This window comes from Hyalella azteca, unplaced genomic scaffold (assembly GCF_000764305.2).
Source record: "Hyalella azteca isolate HAZT.00-mixed unplaced genomic scaffold, Hazt_2.0.2 contig12555, whole genome shotgun sequence".
Lineage (NCBI taxonomy): Eukaryota > Metazoa > Arthropoda > Malacostraca > Amphipoda > Hyalellidae > Hyalella > Hyalella azteca.
The window spans coordinates 378,340-402,867 of NW_025942510.1; the positions used below are offsets into that span (position 1 = coordinate 378,340).

The 24,528-nt window shown below is 38.3% G+C and overlaps 1 protein-coding gene across 1 annotated transcript; it reads left to right on the forward strand.

Moving 5' to 3' along the window:
• The first annotated feature begins 738 nt into the window (after positions 1-738).
• Positions 739-23,233, forward strand: LOC108669547 (ATP-binding cassette sub-family F member 2). The gene is made up of 13 exons (XM_018156916.2): positions 739-878; positions 13,059-13,149; positions 13,849-13,936; positions 16,126-16,303; positions 16,972-17,189; positions 17,942-18,246; positions 18,587-18,748; positions 19,209-19,373; positions 19,731-19,939; positions 20,207-20,300; positions 20,714-20,827; positions 21,579-21,713; positions 22,270-23,233. Exons 2-13 carry the CDS (start codon positions 13,069-13,071, stop codon positions 22,396-22,398), a joined length of 1,878 nt encoding a protein of 625 aa, XP_018012405.1. The 5' UTR covers positions 739-878; positions 13,059-13,068; the 3' UTR covers positions 22,399-23,233.
• The last annotated feature ends 1,295 nt before the right edge of the window (positions 23,234-24,528 follow it).

The window sequence follows — 24,528 nt, forward strand, 5'->3', positions numbered from 1 at the left end:
ATACATTTGGAGTCTTTGACAGCAAGCACAATTAATAACCCAGCCTTCATCATCATCATGATACAAGATGATGAAAGTTTTGAAACAATAATGTCTATAACTGAATACGACTCTAAACTGAGATCCTGAACTGAACCACTACCAAATTAAACATTTCACATAATTATTTTATTTATTTAGGCTAAAACACATTCTTATTTACTTTTATCTGGAATTGATTATCAAATTTCAACTGCTTAGTATATATAAAAAATTGAGCTGGGGTATGAACCGTGATCGGTGATCCATATTGTCAGCGAAGCCGTATTATTTTTTCATGAATCTTTCGCAAATATCGGCTTTGTATATATTGGAAATATAGGTCAAATACTCGAATAAAATATTATTGTACATTTAAAATATCTTTATGATAGCAATAACTTTACTACTTTAGTCAGACGAGAAGAAACAATTTGCTCACCAGCTGTTTGTTAGTGCTCATTCTGCAGATGTAAGAAATTAAAAAAAAAAACACTTTAAATTTTGCGAGATAATAAAGAATCTAACCCTTCATACTTCCCGCCAGATTTCGTATTTTTGGATCCTTCGAGAAAATATAAAGCAGAAAACGATCGAATTTTCTTTTGAAAGTGTTGTGATTTTCTAATTATTTATGAAGAGCCAAATTTATTATGCTAACTAATATTACAATGTGCCGACACAGAGTGCAGATACTGTAGAATCGTGTCATCTATATTGCATTCACTAAGCGAATGCACTTTCTAGAATTTATGCGTGAGGTAATCGGCACGTGTAAGCACCGTGGCTGGCACGAAGATTCGGAATTTTTGTATCAAATGCTAATCATTCCTTGTTAGATCGCATTTTTTGATCAACAGGTAAGAGAAATGATTCTTTAAATTACCATTCATAATTTTAAATCAATTTAAACGCAATAATTTTGCTCGACCCAGGTTCAAAATCAGAAACCGGAAATTACGGACCGGTAATCACTATAAAAATTTACTTTCCCAGCTGTAACTGGCCAGTGGCCTATTTCCACCAATTAAGACAATTAAGAGTGTATGCACCATATTTGGAGCAATATTTCCTCTGTATTTATTTAATGTTACAGAACTTCAGCAGAAGCTCAAGTTATCAATGCAAACTCAAACTGCAACTTATCTAGGTATAGTCGCAGGCTTTCAATAAAATTTAGCTAATATAGGAGAAACCATACATTTTTTCAACAAAATTTGAAGCACATCTTTCAACGTGTCAAAAATGGCTTTTTAATTTTAGCCATTATGTTGTCATTGAACATTACAAAATCTACCTAGTTCTGGTCATACCTAGTATTACGGACTCCCAGACTCCCTCAAGTTCATTTTTGAGTCCTATAAGTAAACAAGCAAAGTATCATGGATACCAGCATTATAATACATAAGAAATTGGTTTAAATCTTGAGTAAATAAGGAAATTAAAAATGAACTGATTCTAAAAAATCTCTGGTTTGTCACTACCTATGGTATTACCGTCAAACGGGGTAAAAAAAAGGACGAGCAGGGTAGATAGGGACGTGTGTCCCACATTTCCTAGAAATGTTGTAGCAGCTAAACTAATCAAAATATTGCAAAACTAAAAATAGTGGCGTAAACTTCAACATTTTTACTATCTATTTATTCTATTATGTATAAAGCTAGTCAAGAAATCAAACGTTTACTATCGCTGAAAAAAGTGTAAAAAGTGCAATTTTGGAAAAGCACCTCTGCTAAGGTCTGAAGCAAAAAAATTGTATTGAAAAATTTTACTTAGCCTAGCTACATAAAAGTTGCACTCAGGTCATGTTGGCTTGAAAACATAATTGACAAAATTTGCCTATCTTGTTCCAAAAGAATTGCAGCCATTTCTGCGCAGTGTGGTAAAAAGGGACATCCCCAGGGTAATTAGGGACCCCCTTAAAAATGCATTTACGGTAGAACCCCAGTTAGCAAGGGCTCTAGTCAGGCATGGAATATATCTACTTGGTGAGCCGCGACTGGATTTTCGGAGCCGTGAGTAAGCCCATTTGCGAACCGTGAAAACGTACTTCTCGCACGTGAGTCCCTTATTAGGTAATATATTCTCATGTCAATATAAGAAAACGTATCGAAATTCCAACCCTACCACCGCGTTACACCACCTTCCACTGCAATGAAAATTTATAAACTGAGCTCATTGGGACCTACCGTGCTTCCGAAATCGCGCGTGGTTTGAAATCCAATCCCGTGTTGCCAGGCATGGAATATATCTACTTGGTGAGCCGCGACTGGATTTTTGGAGCCGTGAGTTAGCCCATTTGCGAACCGTGAAAACGTACTTCTCGCACGTGAGTCCCTTATTATTGCAGCCGTTAAATTACGTTTGCCAAAAATGTCAAATTTTTTAATAATCTAAATTAACAGGAGCGCGATATTGTTCATGTTGCTCTGCGACCTGCGTTACCTGCAGCATACTAAGAATACCATTTATTTGGAAAAGTCGTTTGCCTATATGACATAATTAACTAAATTAATGTAACGAAAGTTATGTAAATGTAACAAAAGTTACGAACATTGAGATTTAAGTCAAGTTATGGCCAGCAAAGCACTATATTTAGGCATATAAGCGTAAAAATATGAATAATAATAGCAAGAAAACCCAGGGAGTGCATATAATCCCTTAGATGCTGTTAAAGAAAACTGCACCTTCTTGAGGTCAAACAGCAGAACGGGGATAACACTTGCAACATGCAACTATGATGTCGGGACTAAACTGTCAAAATGAGAAAACATTGTAGAACAGTCGTACGCCGGCAAAGGATTAAAACTTAAAAGCTTCAACAGAATGACCTCAAATTATTTATTTGCGGATAAATTTTTTCATTAATTCTAGCTCCGAGAAATCCGTAACATATAATGCCATGGAAGAATCATAGTCATCCTCGTTTATGGATTAAAAATTCTTACATGTTAAAGAAAATTACGTATGCCACGAACTTTACTTGAAATCGAGCTGTACTTGAACGCTTTACTTGAAATCATCAGCATTCAACAGAAATTCGTACTTGACTGGCTCGTTTTTGAGCCGGCGTAAAACCTTGCTCACTTCTGAGAACTGAGATTTGTTGTTGGTGTCCGTATGAATTGAGGGGGGCTTGGAAGAATTCCAAGAAGATAATTTCCTTCCAGTAGTAAAGTGGCAACCGTCTCCATGGTTGCAAGACACCTATACGGCATGATTGAACTATATAAGGTTGACCCATGAGAAGTTCCACCTTTCAGTTCAGCTTTCTTGTTACGTCACGTAGATCGAGAAACGTAAACAAACCTGTCATTCTAGTGACTGATTGGATGACTGGTTTGAACGCATTTCAGTGATTGGTTAATACCCGTGACGTCACTTGAGATCACTGGCGTCTCAGGCGAACAACGAACTACATCCGCAAAAATGGGCTTCTGATGGGTCAACCTTATACTAGTTCAACCATGCCTATATGGCGCAGGATAGCACCAGTCAATTACACAATTTACAATGTTACCTCCCTTCTGCTGGGTGTCCACAGCGGAGTAGAACGATTCAATCACGGCTTCACACCCACCCATGGACACAGCCACATCCAGAGAAGTACAGAGTTCCTGCCCAACCTTCTCGAACACCTGCAAAACACTTTTAGTTAGTGTCAGTGCGAATGATTTATAGAGCATTTATTTACTTAGTAAACAAAACTCCTCAGCATGTAACATGGCTGAGGAGTTACGTGTTACGGAGGAGGAGTTACGCTTAAATTAAACAGTGTTTCGCATTTTGATACTTTACAAATAACATTCTACATGCACATATATTGTTGATGTATTGGATTTGGCAGAAGTTAGCGACAACGATTTCCCACATTTGATACGTGCTTTGCGCATCAATCATCACCAGCGACTGAGTGTGCACTACGTACTGAAATAAATTGTGCAGCAAATCTTAAAGTTGTACTGTTGTCGAGTACCGTTGTGAATCAGTGTTTGAGTAGGGCGTATATTCAAAGCAAGATGTAATAAAGCGGCCAGTTTCGAATTTAGCTTCAAGCCAACTTGTGGCCAGAACAGAACTTGCTAATACTAGCATTAGAAAAATATTTTATGAAACTGATTTGCTTTTAGAGCATATGTTTTTTTAATTAGCCTGCGCTGATGGTTACAGTTCAGAGTAGTACCATGATTGGCATAGAGAGGTGCTGGTTCGCAGCTCTGTGCACCAGTTTCTGGTCAGAATTGGCAAGGAGGCCGGGCGCAGAGCAGAATTGTAGCAGTGAGTTGCGAGTTCGAGACCGCAAAATACTGTGAATGTTTTGCAATATTAAGAATCGGTGACAGGCCTACGGCCTACTAAACGCTGAAACCGCTATTATTATTATTATTAAAAAAACATGATTTCAAGATCATAAGACGCAAATTCAGGTTATTCCTTTAAGTCACCGAGGCTTGTTTAATCTAAAGCTTCAAATTCAGAGAAAATCTGTGACGATAAACAGAACGAAGCAGCAATTGTTTGCCTTTTCACATTGATAGTATCTTCTGTACTTTCATCAAATCTGAGGCTGATTGAATAAAAACAAATTAAAACTGAAAAGATCTTCTTCAGACTGCCTTTTCTTCACCTGAAATTACGTAATTATTGGTAGCTCAGAACAATTTACATATTCAGTCCTAATCAAAATGCTGTATACAAGAGCATAAAGATAAAACCGCAAAAAAAAAATTCTACAAAAGAAGCTCATAGCCCTTCGAGCAATTTTGTTGGTTTTTTACAGTATAATGGGATTTCTCGTAAGAGGTTGAGCTGCATCCAAGCATTAAAACATAAATTGTAGGCCTATAATGTCGCTGAAATCGGTGGGTATACAAGATTATCGTATCACCAAATCAGTTCACGATCACATTTTTGCAAACAAAAGAATTGTTGTTGAGTAATCTGATTAAAAAATAGTGAAAATATTCTAGTTTTTAACAATTTAAACTTATTTCAATGAAATGTGACACAAAAAGTCAAGACTCAAGTATTACGTACGTGGGGGAGTGAATATACAAAGTTGAAAAAAGTATGAAAAGCTGTCTCGCCTCCAAGCTTGAAATTATTGCCTTGGTTGAGCTTGGGCCGCCCATCAGGCACAGATCGACTACCCGTCAAACACTGCAACACTCGCCGCGGATTGATGCATTCATTGAGAAGGTGAGCTAGAGGACTTGAGCAATCCTGATACCGTACCTGGATACAAATTTGAAAAAAGAATAATCTTCTAAAAAAACTACTCGCACCAATCCATATAATTAGGTATTAAAAGATTGCATCTTATGCAAATATAGAGAAAAGGGCCAATATTTGTAAAATATTATTGAGCTCCTCTAATGTATTAAATAATGTCTATTGTATATTTGTGTCAAAATGCCACCAAGGTACATTATTCTTCAAGTAAATTGCAACACGATTGATAGATGGAGACAATTCAAGCTGCGTTGATGAGATAACCTTGTTATGTAAAGGATTAAGGGAGCCTCAATGATGGTAGAAATAGAACTCACCGTTTTCGTAGAGCTAATTTTAAATTTTTACCAAGGTCTGCCACGCCATCCAACTTGCCGCGGCCGGGACTAGGCCGTGTTAGCCAGCTGTCCAGAAGCTCAAGAAAAACTTTCGTTTGCCAAGTTCTTCTGCATGCTTTCGGGTGTGCAAACTGGTGCGAGGAGAACAAGGCGAACTGGCGCGATGAGACCGAGGCAAACTGGCGCGATGAGACCGAGGCGAACTGGCGCGATGAGACCGAGGAGTACTGGCGCGATGAGACCAAGGCGAACTGGCGTGAGGAGACAGGAGAATGGTTGCGAGGAGACTGTGGCGGACGGGTACGAGAGCGAGGAGAAGTAGCGTGAAGAGACTCGAGCGAAAGATCGCTTGGCAAGTTAGGAAGAGGAATATTATCGATTTTACTTCCTTTAGTGTTGAGAGGCGAATCACAAAATACAATCGATTTAGTCCACTGATGGTCATATTCCCCTTTGTGTTGCTCTCTTGAATGCCGTTCGCCATAGCTTCGTGTCTTCCGCGCGAGTAAGTGGCCGCACTCGAGGCATATATATTCTTTCCTTTTTAGCTTCTTTTCCTTATCACCGGCCTTCTTGCTTGATTTGTTCGTTGCCGGCTCTCCTCCGCCTCCTAGAATCCTCATCCAAGCATGCTTTTGTTCTTCATGCGTCTGGAAAATCATGAGAAACATGAGTGATGAATTACTTGTATTACTCAATTGTCCATACTTTCTCAATTATGAAAATACATCAACGCTGGAACGTACTGTCTCTTATGGTTTTACTTTTATTCAGTTCACTGAATATTCCACACATATTTTTGATATCTTTTCCAGATGAACAAATTTGTTTGAGGTTGAATCAACCTATAATTTAGTCAAAATTTCATCGATTTAATTTGTTTTAAAAAGGTTCAATGACATTTGCTATGGAAACTCCTCATGACATACTACATGGACCGACATAAGATAAAGGAACATCCTTGAAAGAAAAGTCAGGAAATCAATAAAACTAGTTAAAGTTCAAATTGGAATATGTTCAAGGCTTCAAGCACCTGCATAAGAGAAGAAGAGTGTGGACTTGTCGTAGCCGTTGAGGCGCACGCCTCAGCTAGTGGAATCAGCCAAAACTGAGCCGCTCGGTCCAACCATCGAGCCGCTTGTCTCCTCCATCATTCTCACGCTTAAAGATCTGAAATATAATACTGAAATCAGAATCAGGTAATGCTGTTTCGTAACAGACTAGCAGACAGACCGAGGTTTGTCCGGGAAAACAAACTTAGGCATTGAAAAATGCCATTTACACGAAGCCCGTTATCCCAATTTCAAAGTATAATTTTTTATTTAAAGTACGTTAATTATACCAGGTGCTGACCACTGAGGTCTCATTCTGTCCCATACTTGGTATGAAGCATTTGTCTTAACAACGAAATTGAAATTAGGACAAAATTAAGTTTTTAATGTTAAATAATATGTAAAAGTAATAAATTAGAGAAATTGTATACATTTATAAATATATCATTCCTTCTCTCCTAACTGCCGCATGACTAGAACAATAAAAATAAAATTTGAAATGCCAAAAATATAAAACCCGATCCAACAAATGTTTCTGAAACGCGCATGTTTCAGGAATTTCCAATGTACTCCTATTTACTTATGGTGTCAGTGCTTTCAACATTTCAAGTAAGTAAATACAAAATCAAATAAACTTAAGCAAATGTATCGTAGGTAGCTAGTTTTTCTTTGCATCGATAGGCGGTGGCATCTGGTACCTAGTCTGCCAACTTTGGTAGTGGTAGGTAGAATCTTAGTCTTAGAGTGCGAGTAGCAGATGCCGGAGTAAACTTCCATCACTTCAGTCACAAAATCGGCTGGGCATGAAACTTCGTAGTTTCCCTGGTGCAACTCTAACTGTCTAACATAGTGCCTTAAGTCACTCAGGGCTGTTTAGACTTTAGTTGGCGCTTCATCGAAGTTGCAGGAAACAATTATCACGATGGCAAACATTTTAATATTATGAAAATCTGACTAAAAAAACCCTGACAAATATTTTGAACTAAAATGGTTTAAAATTCGAATGATACAACGTAAGGACTAACAAGCAGAATTAAGTAGTGTTGTTGCTTTCGATTCCAGATTATGGCTACGGTAGACGGCCTGGCCTCTTAGGTGTAAACGCATTATCATTCACGGCAGAGCGTAGTCTTGCATTGAATATTGTTATAAAACATTCTCAATATAATTCTATCAAATATTTACGTTCTGTATTAGAATAAGATAAGAAGCTATGACATGGGATTATGGGAATACTCACATTTTTTTATAACTGCCAAGTCTTATTTAGTTCCAGCTGTCGTAACTCGTACAAAGTACAAACGAAAGTGCGAGTCGAGAGTCGTCACTGCACAACCACACGCTGTAACCCGATGAACGCAACTGAAAGCATGATGCATTGCTGCTAGATCCAGATCAGCCAGCTCTTGATGCTTTTAACGTTAGTTCGTATCTATCAGCTGCCTCCTTGCTCCTCCTTCCTGCGTGGTTTCCCTACAGTGATTCTTCACTCGCGGAATCTGTGAATGTGATAAAGTGAGTGTTACGTTAGCTCGACATACGCCACCTCAACTCTTTACAACAGAGACGTAAATTTGCATAATTTAAGTACCAATGTGTTGTAGGGAGTAGGGACACGGCATTTTAGCAAGCCGTGGACGAGCCGCGAGATTTCCAAACCGCTCAAATTATGGGGCTTACGAGCCGCGAGATTTCATATTCACAAAAAAATTGTGGTTTTTGAGCCGCGAAATTTCACAAAAAAGTAGGAGATTTCCTTTCCTGGCTCTAGTTAACAAAAAAATTAACAGCAAAGAATTTTGATTACATTTACCTTGCTCAGCAAAGAAAAAAATTCACTTATCGAAAAATTAGTGCATCATTGGTCATCACAAAATTGTACATAGAATGCTATATATAGAATTGTGCACCGGGCATCATAGAATGAAGAGTAATTGACCTAAACTATGATTTATTTCTTCAAAAGATATGATGTTACTAAAACATTATTTTCTGTTTCAGGTACGTTTTTCATGATCTTTTTTGTTTACAGCAATCCCTTGATTAACTCGGTTAATAAATCCCCGAGTTTTACCGTGTTAAGCAAAACCGCGCTAATCAAACTTAAGAATATATGGGAATAATTATAATGAATCTTCAAAAATAGCAAAGGAAAGGAAAATTATGTAGTTTGATAAAAGTGAGCAGTAGATATGGCAGCGATCTTGACCAGTTGAAGGCTAACGAGTAACTAGCCCTTTACGCACTGAATTATGTTTCGAAAGTGAAAAAACAATCTGAATTACATTTCAGATCACGCGCAGTCTTTGTGTTGTACTGGCAGTAGCGGCGCACCTACTCCATCGAACGTTGTTCGAACGAGTTCACAACATGTGACGCTACCGTCACACTTGTGGCTAGACTCCAAACATGTAATTACTCTCGGTAGAAGCTTTTATTTTCTGTGTGATGAATTTGCCACACCAGGGCTTAAATAGCTAGAGCACCGGCATGGCTCGCTTACCGGCGAACGTTGCCAAACTCGACCATTCAAGTTATGAACGAGACAAGGCGCGGTTAAACCGACTCTGTAGTCAGCACGAGTGCCTACAGAATGGGACCTTATTTAAAGAATTAATGGCTGAAATTGATAAAGTAACAACATTTGGCGAATTTTTCCAAAAGTCGTAACAAAAGTAACAACATAGGATCTAATAAGCAAAAAGTAACACTTTTGTTACGAACGTAACACCTCTGGCTAGAGGCGGGAAAATGATGCGTTGTGAAAAAAAAGTCGCGCTAATCAAAACTGGCACCGCGTAGATTAATGGTAAGTCGCAAATTTTTTTCCGCGGTAATCAAAACCGTGCTAATCAAGGGATTGCTGTAATGAAATCACTAGACTTGATTAAAATTGTGCAAAATTACAAACCATCCTGTGAGCTTACAGATACAGAAGAAATGCTACATGGCTGTGGATATGAAGCTTGCAGTGGACAAGGTCATTGTCAATGCTCAATGGCATGTCCATGGATACATAAATATCATAATAATTTATATGGTAATTAATGAATATGTTAATATCATCAATAAAGGAAAAACAAGTAAAAATCACAAAAAATGTCATTTATTTTACATCTACAATGAAAGAGGAGGACTTCAGAGTACTGTTAGTAATAGATGAGTACACTCTTCATGCTTCAAATGTATGAAATTGGGTTTTATTTCAAGTGTCCCTTTTTACCCCATTTCAAGATTATTTCAGGAGCCTTTTATATTGCGTCTTGCGCCTTACAAATAGCATATTGAATTTTTTTGAAGATGCCATTTGATAGCCCTGGCAAAGAGCTATAAAATGAGCCTAAACTTGTTGTTTCTGAAAGGTTTCATGGTAAGAAGTTATTAATGAAAAACGCTCAAAACCGTCCCTTTTTGCCCCGTTTGACAGTATACAATTTTAATGTTAACCAGTGAGGTAGACCTTATTAGCAACTGAGTGGCAACTGGCATTGATGATTGATGGATGTTGTACCTAAGTACAGTAAGGTACTTGTACCGAGTTGTACAAGTTCAGTACTTTGAACTGTTAGACTAAGTAGAACAGCACATTATACTACTTAATTACTTATCATAGCTATCATCATAATGACATCATAAATGTAAAAGTAAAGGTTTTGGAAAAAGAAATTGAAATTTACATACATTTTAAATTGGTAATAAGAACATCTCTCTTTTTATAGTCAGCAAATTATAAACATATATAACATAACATAGTGATCTCGGCGCTGAAGTGTAGGCCTGATGTGGCCTGTTGCCGATTCTTTTCCTTTTCATGCCTTGTTCTCAGAAGATCTAAAATCATATCATTTGACCGGATCTTTTCATGACTGACAATAGTTTGAAATAGCTACTACTTGACTTCCACTGGGTTTGATATGGTGCTAGGCATTTCAAATCTGAACATATATTTTTCCATAGCTTTATCTAGCCTGTTCTTGAACGCGTCCATACTTGGAGGGCCAACAAAGGCAACGATGTCATCGGGGAGGCTGTTCCACATGTTGGTGATTCAAAGCAAGAAGAAATGTTGGTGCGTGGAGAAGTTGCTGTACAGTTTTTTTAGTTTATAGCTGTGGCCCCTGGTGTTGGTTCTTATAATGCATGTCTGCAACTAACTTTATGCATCTAATTTCTAGATACTACATTTTACTGATCAACAATGTACAAATTACAATTGTTATGATTGATTACTTGTAAAGAATACAAGATGTTTTGATCTTGCTTTATTGCTGGAAACTGGAAAGTTGTGATTTCGTTTTCTTTATCAATTTTCAATAGGTTGTTCCCAGGGTGCTGAAAGTGGGTGAATATCAAAAGATTATTGGTGATGCATCAGCAGCAAAATTTACACCTGCAGAAGATCTTGCTAACACATTTGCATTGAAATTAATTAATGCATTTAAGAAATTACTTTGAAACTATTGCAAATCTGACAGATTGCAAGCGCACACAGTAAGGTTTCTGGCACATTGGATATATCAGGATGCAGTGAAGCTTGTCCTGAATCAGTTGGGATGATGCAGTGCATGTAGAGTAAGGGATATTGAGTGGGGGGAAATAAATATTCGTACACTTGATAAATCGTATTTTAATGTATGTAAGTACACAAACTTAACAGGAAAAGTGATTTAAATTATGTATAGAGACGCATAGTATTCAAAAATACTATCAAAAGAAATTAAATCTCAATGCAACAAAAAACAATGCAACATATTCACTTTTCGGGTGAAAAAAGTATTCGTACAAAACAATAAATCCGCATTATTTTAATTTAATACTTGGTTGAATACCCTTTATTCAGCTCAACAGATACCAGTCTATTTCTATACGTCTCGACCAATGATTTGCAGATGCTGACTGGTATCCTGTAAGCTTACAGATACAGAAGAAATGCTACATGGCTGCTGATATAAGCTTGCAGTGGACAAGGTCGTTATTAATGCTCAGTGGCATGTCCATGCAAACAGTAATATCACATTAATAATAGGGTAATTAATGATTATGGTAATATCATATCAATAAAGGAAAAACAAGTAAAAATCACAGAAAATGTCATTTATTTTACATCTACATCACCGTAAAATGGGGTAACTTAGACCACTTTTTTTATTATAAATGATGCCATTTTTTTACTAGCTAAATTAAACTTGAATTGAAACATGCAAAATACAGGTCTATACTCTAGCTTCACTCACCATAAATTGCTGGCTCCTGCCTCTCATAGTCTTTATGTAATTTCAAAAAAAGTGATGGTCTTTGTTACCCCAGCTCTTGGGGTAACTTAGACCGGGAGGTAAAATCAATTATATTTTTTGGTAAAATAACTCCAAATAACTCCAAGCCTCAGTATTAGGCCTTTAATGCCCATTGACAAAATTTTTCTATGTCAAATAGTTTTTGAGTTGTGGGGGTTTTTGTTAAAAAAACGAAAAGTGGTCTAAGTTACCCTGCCAGTCTAAGTTTCCCCATTTTACGGCATCTAAAATGAAAGAGGAGGACTTCAGAGTACTGTTAGTAATAGATGAGTACACTCTGCATGCTTCAAATGTTTGAAATTGAGTTTTATTTCAAGTGTGCGTTTTTACCCCATTTCAAGATTAATTCAGGAGCCTTTTATATTGTGTCTAGCGCCTTACGAATAGCATATGGATTTTTTTTAAGATGCCATTCGATAGCCCTTGCAAAGAGCTATAAAATGAGCCTAAACTTGTTTCTGAAATATTTCATGGTAAGAAGTTATTAACAAAAAATGCTCAAAACCGTCCCTTTTTACCCCGTTTGACGGTAGAGAATTCGTCTAATGGGAATCTTCCATCTCTAACTCCAGTGCCTCACAATCAAGATTCATACCTTTTTATATGCAGCAGATAAAAATGATCTAATCTGTATCCTATATGGATTGGTTAACAATACCCTAAATCATAGGTTCAAGTAATCAATTGATTCTGATCTGAGTGATAGTTTTTTAGCGCATTTTCTCATTTATGGAAAAAATGCACTATTGTGCTTGCTATGTCTGTCCGTCCATCTGTCCGTGACCTCAAGTTTTTATCGACGAGAAAATGCGCGCTCTGTCACTCACTGCAGTGAGTACTGAGTTATATTTTTTTACAAATTGGTTTGAGGTTGGTATTGCGGTCAAGAGAGAGATATTAATGGTCTTCATAGTTGATCAGGGTGCAAAATGTCAGCCAGTGTCTGAATCTGAAGTTCTTTGGCAATACAGCTGCAGACATTACTATTTATGTATATATTACCTTAGGAAATCTGGCAGCTCATTTGTCTCTTTTTGTATGTTCTTGGCAAAAAAATTTGTGGCCAAGATTATCCTGGGAAACAATCTGGTTTCTAACTTGAGTTATTTGTTCCATGTTAACAGACTCAGCACCATGCCTTCTGATGCCAAAAAGAAGAGGGAGCAGAAAAAGAAAGCAGCTTCCAAACCTCAGGCAAAACCAGCACCCAAGAAGGTTTGTGATCTCATAAAACCTTGTACTGCAAATTTTCTTGAAATTAATAATGACAAAACTCGAATTCTTGAGTTTCTGGTTACTATTTCCAATATAATTATTGTTCATTGAACAGATATTGATAGTCTTGCAATGCGGTATATGGTCAATGAGCTCTTACTGACCTGGGAATTAATTTTTTGTTGGTCTTCATGGTATTGCCATTGCTCTGAGAAGTTTTTTGGGGTGTGATGCATTCCATTACAAGTTTTATGTTAAGGTATTTAGACCCAATACATCTAAAGTGTCATGTTCAGGTATTTAGACTTAATAAATTTAGAGTTTTATGTTGAGGTAATTTACATGCAATTAATTTAGAGTTTTATATTGAGGTATTGAGACTCAATAAATCAAGAGTTTCATGTTGATATTTTTTGACTCTATAAATTTAGTTTTATGTTTAGGTATTTAGATGCAATTAATCAAGAGTTTGTTGTTGAGGTAATGAGACTTGATAAATTTAGAGTTTCATTTGGAAATATTTAGCGATAAATTAAGAGTTTTTTTTCAAAGTATTTAGACTAAATAAATATGTGTATTTCTATATCCATTTTCACAAGGCACAAGATTGGTGAACGCACTCTACCACTCACAATTCAGAATACTACCTATTAGTAATTCTTTTGATACTTATATTCTAAACTTGCCTAACTTCCAAAGCCTGATGGTGAAGAAGCAGCTTCTCAAGAACCCAAAGCAGCAACCAATGGCACTGCAACAAATGGCACGACCCAGCTCAGTGAAGAAGGTAAGACTTATGTTTTATTTTATTGTTAGATTTGGTTTTGTTTGTCCTCCAATACATAATGTCTACATTTACTATCAATCTTACAAATAATTTCTCAATCTGATTGGTTTGCGTACTTTCTATTAGTTCATTCTATTAAATAATTTAATTGATAGATTAATATCTTTTAATATCAAGGGGGACTTCTGACATGTGTCTGTGCGCGTCAAAAGTCCTATGGGATTTCGCGTTCCTAGGGGGATTGTTCCTGAGCGCCCCTCCGCTGAGCTCGCGGTGTCTGACTGCGTGTCTCAGTTGTGGGGTTAAGTTATTATGTAGGTAGGATTCCTTACATTTCTCTTCTCTGTCTCTCTCGTGCGGGCGGCCGACGTCCCGTGTAAGTGACCTCTTGTTCGAGTGTCTTAGTTTCTGTTGCTTTTCACCTGTCCCTCCTTGTCACTTCGTCTCTTTGAGATGCTAACACTGCTTCTTTCGAGCCAGCTTCAGCGGGCTGGACAATTGAGACCTTCTGCCCCTTGTGGGTGATGAATAATTGAGACCTTCCACCTCTATGGTGATGTTCATCTTGACTTTCGGTGCGAGATAGCTAAATAGCTGAAGCGCTAGTAAACATTTGGCCACTAAACTAACTAACTTGGGTTGATATGGTCTGCCTACCTCTTTAAGCTTTTTCCTCAGCTTTGCAAACCCTTAAGGGGGAGCTATATCTTAAAATTTTCGGATTTGGCTTTTCTGGTATTTAGTATCATCTTCAAGCTGACATTCTGCCCTATCCAACGATACCACTGTGATCCCTATACGTGAATTTATGCATTCATGACGGCTCTTTAAAGGGCTTCCTTTAAAGGGTGGGCGAGTTCCTTCACTAATTAGATACAAGCTAACTAACTGCTGAGCATTTTAAATATAGTGTCTGATTGAATTGCGCTTTAGTTACTCGTTTAGTCTCATCTTAAAGCTGACATTCTGAGCTATTCAACGGTACCACTGCCGTATGTGTACGTCAACATTAGCGTACACGACTGCTCTTTAAAGGGGGGCAGGGGGGGGGTTCCTTCAGTAATTAGATGGGGCAAAATTCGCTGGCCAGCACTAGATATATAGTGTTTTCTGGCATCAAGGCTTAGTTACCCGCCTCGCTTCGTACGGAGAAGTGTACTGCAAGTCGCTGCTATCATCCTTGAGTGGAAGCAAGCTACAGAAGCCTGTAGTTTGGTATACATGCTACATTGAGTGCCTATTTCGATACGAGCGGGACTTTGTCGCGCTCTCCTGAAAAGTTTAACTTATTGTCACGGAAAAGCCTACTCCTCCTAGGGTTTTGAAGCTACAGCGATGAGACATATACCATTTGATTCGTAAAGACCATGCCTATTGAGTAACGAAGCTTTTTTTTAGATTTGTGCATAGTTTGGTTTCAAAATGGGGGGAAGGGGGGGGGGAAATCTGAAGAAAATGAAAAAAATGGAAAAATGCGTGTAAAAAAAACTAAGGCATAAATAAAAAATCGGGCTTCGTTGATCAATTTGTATGGTCTTTACACATCGAATGATAAGCATCTCAATATTGTAGCTTGAAAACCCTAGTAGGAGTAGGATTTCTACAGGACCCCGTTTTTTGTCTGTTTTCTATGAATTTCACGTTTTCTATAAATTTTTTCCGAAAAAATCACACGAACAAAATGTGATTCTTTTGCAGTTTTACATATTTGTGTGAAGTCTCAGAAAGATCCGTCCATAAACAAAAAAGTTTTTCTGGAGGGTATACCTTCCCCTAATTAAGGTGTCATGAAATCATTGCATTACTTTGCTAGAGAAAGAATTATTTAAGTAAGTATATGGTGTGAAAATAGTTTCACTTAGCAGTCTCATTGCTGTTGCATAGATTATCATACAGTGATCAAATGGTTATAAATATCATTTTATGAGAAATTTGTGATGAATGAAGAGATGAAATGAATCATTTTACTAATGGAATTTAAGTTCCCTATTCATTATGAATGTTCATCATTTTGAAAATATCCTGATCTAAATACTTGGTAATTGGAATTACCCTCAGCACACAGAAGGTTAAACTACTACAATTTAAGAAATAATATGCAAATATTCATTCAACATATTCTCGGAATCTTTCATTTCCAGCACATTTATGTATCATAAGTATGTAGAATTAACATTTGTTGCATGCAGAGCTGCTATGTCTGAAGTTTGAAGAAGACATGAGGATGGCTGCTGAGGCTCGGTCAGCCACAGGTGTGCGTGCCATCCACCCTCGCGCCAGGGACGTCAAGATTGATGGCTTTTCCATCACTTATCACGGATGTGAGATGCTCAAGGATACCAAGCTTGAGCTCAGTTGTGGCAACAGGTAAACACTTTTCTGCAGATACAACTCTAATCTTCAAATAAATAAAAAATTAGAAAAGAGTAGCCTCATGTGACAACTATTTATCTAATGTGAAGGTTGCTTGAATTAGTAAGACTTTTAGTAAGATTTTAAACTCGACGAATTTAGTTTCATATGTTGGACACAAGTCACATGAAGAGGCTCAGAAACAAAGTGTTAGAACTGGAACATGATTCTATAACTAGATTATCATCTACATTTAATGAATTGAGTTTGTCTTCATTATAAATTTTGAAACTAAGGTATCCAGCTGACTGCTAGATATTCACTTGAAGGGCATATAGGTGGTGCATCCTGCTGTGCCCTCAATGGTGGGGCCAGGAGTTTATTTGCATCCAAAAAATATTCTTCTTTGCCAATTACTGTTGAAGAAACTTAATTTGTGTTTGTGCTCAATAGTATTTCAGCTTGTATGACGAAACTACAATACTCAAACATTTTACTGAGCAAATGTTGGATGCAGTATAGTCTTTGATGATTCCTTTATTTCATTTGAGTGCTAGTCCAGCAAAGATTAGTGAAATGTTTCACTAAATTTATGCTGAGCGAAGAATCAAAGTAATCGGTTGAATTGGAAAACCTAGCATATCTTGTGTGCACCCAATGTACTATTTCAATGTTTGTTTCAGGTACGGTTTGATAGGACCGAACGGGTGCGGCAAGTCAACCATGTTTGCAACAATAGCAGCTCGTGAGATTCCTCTACAGGACCACATTGACGTCTTCTACCTGACGAGGGAGATGCCGGCCTCAGACAAGACAGCCCTGCAGTGTGTCATGGAGGTCGATGCAGAACGCGTCAAACTCGAGGCTCTTGCTGAGGAACTTGCTGCTAATACTGACCAAGGTCTCGTGCAGTTTGATTGAGTGCTGTTCACTTAGCAATTTCAAGCTTCAACTTCTATCTTAAAGAATTTACATTTCCTGAGTTAAAGCCACTTTGAATTGATACTTACTGTTTGCGATGGCTTACAGCTCAAAATAGCTACTGATTTATCAAATAATATCAGTTAATCCAGCCATAATAAGAGTATATTTCAGATATTATAATAAATAACTTGCCTGAGTATAACACCTCTGGTCAGTGATCATCCAACATTACATGGCTTCTCATTCCAATACTATTATGAGCCTTGAATTTACAGGATAAAATTTGTAGTGCTTCTTGTTGGTGCCAAGTTACCCTTACTGTCTGTAAGGTTAACATTGACGTTGTGTTGCACGTCTGTCCATAGATTTAGTACTCTTTTTCGGCATTACCTATTTAAACGACTTACTATTCATTAAAGCAGAGGTTCCCAAACTTTTTCAGGCTGGCGCCCCCCTTGGCTCCCCAGTGAATCTCTAGCGCCCCCCCTCGTTAGAGGGGGGGCGCTTTCTTGATATTTAGTACGCTGCAATTTTGAAAGAGAAAGGTTAAATACAGATCTTTCCGGAGGCCCCCAAAGATCTTTCCACGCCACCAGGGGGGCGATATCGCCCACTTTGGGAACCACTGCATTAAAGTATGATGATTTGTTTCAATTTCTAGTAAAATATTTCGATAATAATTTCAATTCTGTCTCACTTATATCCATTTAAATTGCTTGTCATGAGCAGAATCACAAGACCAGCTCATGGATGTGTACGAGCGTCTGGACGAGCTGGACGCCAGCACAGCTGAAGCAAAGGCCGCTCACATCTTGCGGGGTCTTGGCTTTACTTATCAGATGCAACAAAAGCAAACAAAGGATTTTTCTGGAGGCTGGCGCATGCGCATTGCCTTGGCTCGAGCTCTGTTCCTGAAGCCTCATCTCCTTCTCCTTGACGAGCCCACTAACCACCTTGACTTGGACGCCTGCGTCTGGCTTGAAGAAGAACTCAAAAGCTACCACATGATTCTGGTCATCATCTCCCATTCTCAGGTTTGTTCCTGCTGCTTCAACGCCTATGAGACAACGTCTAGCTAGCAATGTTTGTGTTATTTGTTCTTTCTTGATGTTTGTTTTCATTTATATCCATCTCTACTTTTATTAATGCGTTTTGGTTGAAGTAGTTTATGCATGAGAAAGTATGTGCTTCCCAAATGAAGTCGAGAAAAACTCGTTCACTTGAAATTTCTTAGGTGGTCTTAATTGACAGAGGTAGTCTCTCGTTAATAAAATATAGACTTGATAAACAGACAACCATAGCAAATCTGGGCTCCTGATGTATTGTTATACTATTTTTTATTTACAGTTCCAATAAATTCTTATTATCTTGCAGGACTTCATGAATGGAGTGTGCAACAGGATTATTCATATGACAAAACAGAAGTTGGAATACTACACGGGTAACTACGACGCGTTTGTCAAGACACGTTCTGAGCTGCTGGAGAACCAAATGAAGCAGTACAACTGGGAACAGGACCAAATTGCCCACATGAAGGTGCATTTACTTTTAATTCTATGCTTCTAGATCATTCAATTGCTTTAATTTCGAATTCACTATATTTTCTTTTGAACCTTCAATGAAAATCTAAAAAAATATATTTTCTTCCCATTTTCTTAGCTCCCAAATTCTAACTACATTCTAAGGCCTAGATCGCAACAGTTAACGACGGGTTCTGTTATGTCGTTCCAGATATGTTCGTTAAGATGTTGAATTATTATTATTTTTTTTTCAGCTTAATTTGTAACGTCTTGCTCTGTCCACTAGTCAACTGAAACGAGTCTGGTAATTGACTCAAATGGAAGAATTAACAGTTCCCATACTTCTTGCAGATCTTAAATATGCAAAGCATGTTTGCGTTCCATTTCATTTTTTATCAATATGTTCAATTCATCAGTTTTGAAGTATTATGAAATTAGGCCGCTTGTGTTCTAAGCTACGCTTGTTTCTTGATCAGAACTACATTGCGCGCTTCGGTCACGGCTCGGCTAAGCTGGCGCGACAAGCGCAGTCCAAAGAGAAGACCCTGGCTAAGATGGTGGCTGGGGGGCTCACAGAGAAGGTTGTGGGAGACAAGACTTTGTCTTTCTATTTCTTCAGTTGCGGGAAAATCCCTCCTCCGGTAAGGGTTGGCTATTGGATCTCAAAAGCAAATGCCGCGTTGCACTGTACCATGTACATTACAGCGAACAATAACTCAGTAGTAGATTAAGTTATGAACTTATTTTCAGTGAAATAAAATTTGCTATACCAACTTTTGGCTGCACCTCATGAACCCAAGACAATGCACACCAGCTTGACAAAGGTGCGGATATAAAGTCAAGATTTTGTTTTTGTATGTCTCATCATTATCAGTGCATTTGTGCTATCTTTATTGCCGAGAAAATAATATAATATTGTCATTCTGAAGCATTGTTGGCTGTTATTGCTCATATCGTCAGGGAAGGCAATAAATGCAGAACTTTACAACCACGCACAGGTGATCATGGTTCAGAACGTGAGTTTCCGATACTCGGAGAATACTCCGTGGATTTACCGTAACCTTGAATTTGGTATTGACCTGGACACGCGGCTCGCTCTCGTGGGCCCCAATGGAGCTGGTAAATCAACGCTATTGAAGCTGCTTTATGGCGACCTCACGCCTACCACGGGCATGATCAGGAAAAATTCCCACCTGAAAATAGCGAGGTAAGTTGGACACAAGCTAGCTTCAATTACACCTTAATTTCTTCCATAACTAATAAGTTTTTTTCTTAAAGTTAAGATTGAACGGTGTAGAAAATGTTGATTGCCTTATTAGGTTTCATGGCAATATTTCACCTTTCCATGTGTCATCAAAGTATTGAAGTCGACATGTTAATCTGAATGCCATCTGATACCACTTCATTGCATGTTGAAATCTTTTACTCAACATTAACAAGGTTACTTATATGATTCGTTTGCTGTCGTTTTCAGGTACCACCAGCACTTACACGAGCTGCTTGACTTGGACCTCTCACCAGTCGAGTACATGATGAAACAATTCCCGGAGCTCAAGGAGAGAGACGAGGTGAGTCCCAAGATCCTTGCTTCAAAATACTACACAACCAGACATGAATCTTTACAGTTGATTTATTTAGTCCAATGAATCTACTAAGTAGGTTCATTCATTTCACACAGTGCAATAAATTGGTGGTATTCAATGCAATTGGGCGTGTAATATACGAGTTTTCATATATCAGCCGAGTCATGGGGTTTTTACAATGTTTGCTTTTTGTTGGCTGCTTTCTTGACTGCCCATTTTTTTTTTCTTTAGGTGCATAACGCTGTCTTGTAGGCCCAATATCAATTTTTGAGATATGCTCTGAACGGCGAATTTACATACTTTACTTGGTAAGTTCTTTATGCCCACAGCGTCTTTGACTGAGCTGCGCCACCTTAAGGAATTTTTTTCTAGATTCGTTTATTTGATTTTCATTGCAGGTGCGGAAAATTGTTGGCCGGTACGGGCTGACTGGCAAGATGCAGGTGTCACCCATCCGTCAGCTCTCAGACGGCCAGCGGTGTCGTGTGGTCTTCGCATGGCTGGCTCAGCAGGTCAGTTGAAGGCTCTTCGCGTCTAGTATACATTGAGCTCATAGTCGCTAAGTCAAATTTTTTGTCAATGGTAATGGCTTTTATATTTTTCATTTCTATTTTCTTTCAATATAGCCTGTAGAATGTGTACTTTTCAATGTGCTTTTGGAATGAATGCCATGCCTGTCTTTTGAAAAATAGTGTAGCTTTTAATTTCTGTTAATAATTACTAGCAGATTCTTCAGACAAAATCTTATCACATTTCGTAAATATACATTTGGAACCTGCTGCAATAAATCTTAACTTTTTGCGTGTGATTGGTTCATTTGGAATGATGCAAGTGTCAGCTGAAAGCACGACTACAGTATATTTTGTTATCAAAGTCAACTTCAGAGGTGTTTGCGTTTGCAAAAATTTTTTCACTGTTAATAATCGATCACATTACAAGACAAAGTCAATCGTGAGTTCGATTCAGCATTAAGAGATTTTATGCATTTCTAGTAAGCCAAAGCAGTTCCTTGTACGTTGGTGACAAGTTGAAAGTTTCTGTGCATATCAGCCTTTGCTGAATTCTAATTCTTACTGAAAAATAGTGTTGATATAAAAGTCAATTTCTATCAGCATGCACTTTATTTGTTTATTAGTGGAAATAGCATGATCACTATATTATTTGAAAATACTTGTTATTAATGCAATGAAATAAATGAGATAGGAGTGTTTTAACGAATGACTTACGAGCTAAAATCAATAAACGAGTCTCTTTGTTGAGCAGGTCCCTCACTTGCTACTACTTGACGAACCTACCAATCACTTGGACATCGAGACCATCGACTCGTTGGCGGACGCCATCAGCGACTTCGAGGGCGGCATGGTCCTCGTCTCCCACGACTTCAGACTCATCGATAGGGTGAGACAAGCTCCCGTGTTGATTATGAGCGAGTTGAACCCGTTGTCTACGGCTAAATTAAACGTTGGTAATGATAAACATATCGCAAGGATCCCTAACTACGGTTGGTCTGTAGACTCAGAGCTAAATATAATTCGTTAATTATTCATCAGCGATTGATTTCTAATTTCATTGGCTACAAAAGAATGCTTGTCCTTTGAGCAATACTGTTTGATTTACTCCTGTTCGGATGCTTTTTAGAGCATTTTATCATTTATGGAAAAAATGTACTATTGTGCACGCCACGTCCGTCTGTCCGTCCGTGACTTCACATTTTCCTCGACAAGAAAATGCGCTCTCTGTACCATTCACTGCAGTGAGTACTGACTTACATTTTTTGGATCATGCGTATGACAAAAGTTTTTTTCTTTAACCCATGGCATTGAGTAAGATCCCCATTCTGCAGAGAAAAATCTATTGTTTTAGAAATTGTTGATAGGATATGGAAGTCTTATATGACGACATGAGAGGGAAGAAATCTGATGTCGTACTTTTAATACTTCTCTTTGTTTTGCAGGTTGCTGAAGAAATTTGGATTTGTGAGGACGAGAAAGTGACGAAGTGGACAGGCACCATCGACAAATATAAGGATATGCTTAAAGAGAAAGTTTTGAGCGACGTTAACAGAAAAACGACCACCAAATGATCTTGTTAACTATAGCCCCTTGATTCTAATACTTGTCTGTGCATTCATGTCCCTAGTTTGTTAAAGAGAGCGAACAAGATGTAATTGGACCTATTTTAAGGTCCGAGTATGTGTCTGCTTATTAGGGCTTCTTCGTATAACTTCCTGTAACCATGAACGTGCTTGTTTAGTATCGATTTTCTATGTTTTAATTGATTTAGGCACGCTGAAATGTTACGTGTGTACATAATGCATGTAATGATGTTGATATGTGACATGGCACAAGCTTTAACGATTGTGTTCTCAATTTGTCGCCGCCTTGCGTGCAAGGCGACCTATGATTTTAGAACTGCTATTGAAGTATTGCATAGCTAATTTCTTTGTCAAGCATCCATAATATACCAAATCGACAGGTATAGAACAATACCCTACTTCTGAAGTTCAATAACACTAACACTTCTCAATTTCAATGTTATTTTCAATCTGAATCAATCTCTTATTGTGTATGAACCAGTATTCGCGTATGTGTGGCGTGCATCGGTTGTCCTATTTATTTTGCATGTAGGAGAAAACAAATGCATAACTACGGTACGGAATCTATGCCGAAATTTCGAAGTTTATTTGTAATCACGGGTATATTAGGGGCCCCCGGGGGGATGTAGTTGAGTACTAAATGAATAATTCACTAACGCGTTTGCAACGAGAGCCTAAATTTCTGTTCGTTGTTACGGTCACCTCATGCTCCTATAAGGAGAATAATGTTATAACTGCAGGGTTCTAGTGTCACTTTTTAGCATTTCTCGCGTGGACGTGAAACATTCGGTATAATAAATCCTTTCGCACAGCAATAACCGTTCACGTTGTTTGAATACCTAAATACCTGTTGATGGTTTAGTATATTTTTCATCTCTAGGCAATGAACAAAATCTGTTTTGCTTTATAGTGCAACCAAAGAGGTCGTAAACCGTTTTGAACCCCACAAGCCAGCAGAGTACTGAATATTAACAAGCTCTTCAAGCTGTTACTGTGAATGAAAACAAATAATTACGGCACTCGGGAGCGTAAGGTCATCAGACGGCATCAGTCTACCGATATACTGGGTCCGCCATATTTATGGCAACGCATGTTTTTTTATGTTATTTCTTAATGAAACAAACAGTTGCATTGTTTTTTTTATTGGATGAGCTAGTAACCAAGAATTACCTAAACAATTCCCAGACCTATTTACTCAATATGACCACCCCTATTTTTAATGACGGCCTCCAATCTACGCAGGAAAGCTTCACAGGAGACACGCAGCATTTCTTGAGGGATCAAGTCCCATTCTCGTGTCAATTTAAACTTCAAACTATCCAAAGAACCAAGAGGTGTTCTGCAGACCCTACTCTCTAAAATAGCCCACACAGAAAAGTCGAGAGGATTAAATCAGGGCTTCTTGAGGGTCATTCATTTTTGCTAATGAACGCTGGGATGTGACCCTGAATCCAGTTTTGGGTCATAATTGAGCCACGTGATTGGGCAGAGTCTTGTTGAAAACTCCATGGTGAGCCGTTGAAGTGTTTACGGGCCTAAGGTAACAACGCAGCTTCCAAAATGTCCGAAATGTATCGCTGACTGTTCAACTTTACTCCCGATGGGACAAAAACGAGTGGGGACCTCCCAGTGGCGGTTACCGCGGCCCTAACCATCACGGACATGGGATTTTGACGTCGTATTGCTGTTCTGGTTGCCACAGATCCATCCCGACTCCAAACTCTGTCATTTTGACGGTTAACGCTTTGTTCAATGTCAAATTTTCTCTCGTCACTGAACACCAAGTTGCGCAGCGTGCCATCCTCATTGAGGTCCAGAATGTAATGGCATATTTGGAGCCTCATTAGTTCATGAGTCTGTTAGTTCATGCCTGGTTTGCATCTTGTAAGGGGAGGTTTTTTCGAGGTAATCTGTGAGGACTCTACGCATTGATGTCTGACTGACTCCTGCTTCTGCAGCTGAGCGACGAGGGTTTCTCAACTTCTCCCTCGTGTTTTTGACCAATTGTTTTGGTCGGACACTTCGTTTCCTTCCTTGACCAGGTCGATTGCATGTATCACCAGTTTCCTTGAGTTTTTTACCGCCTTCCACACAATTTCACGACGAATTTGGAGCTTT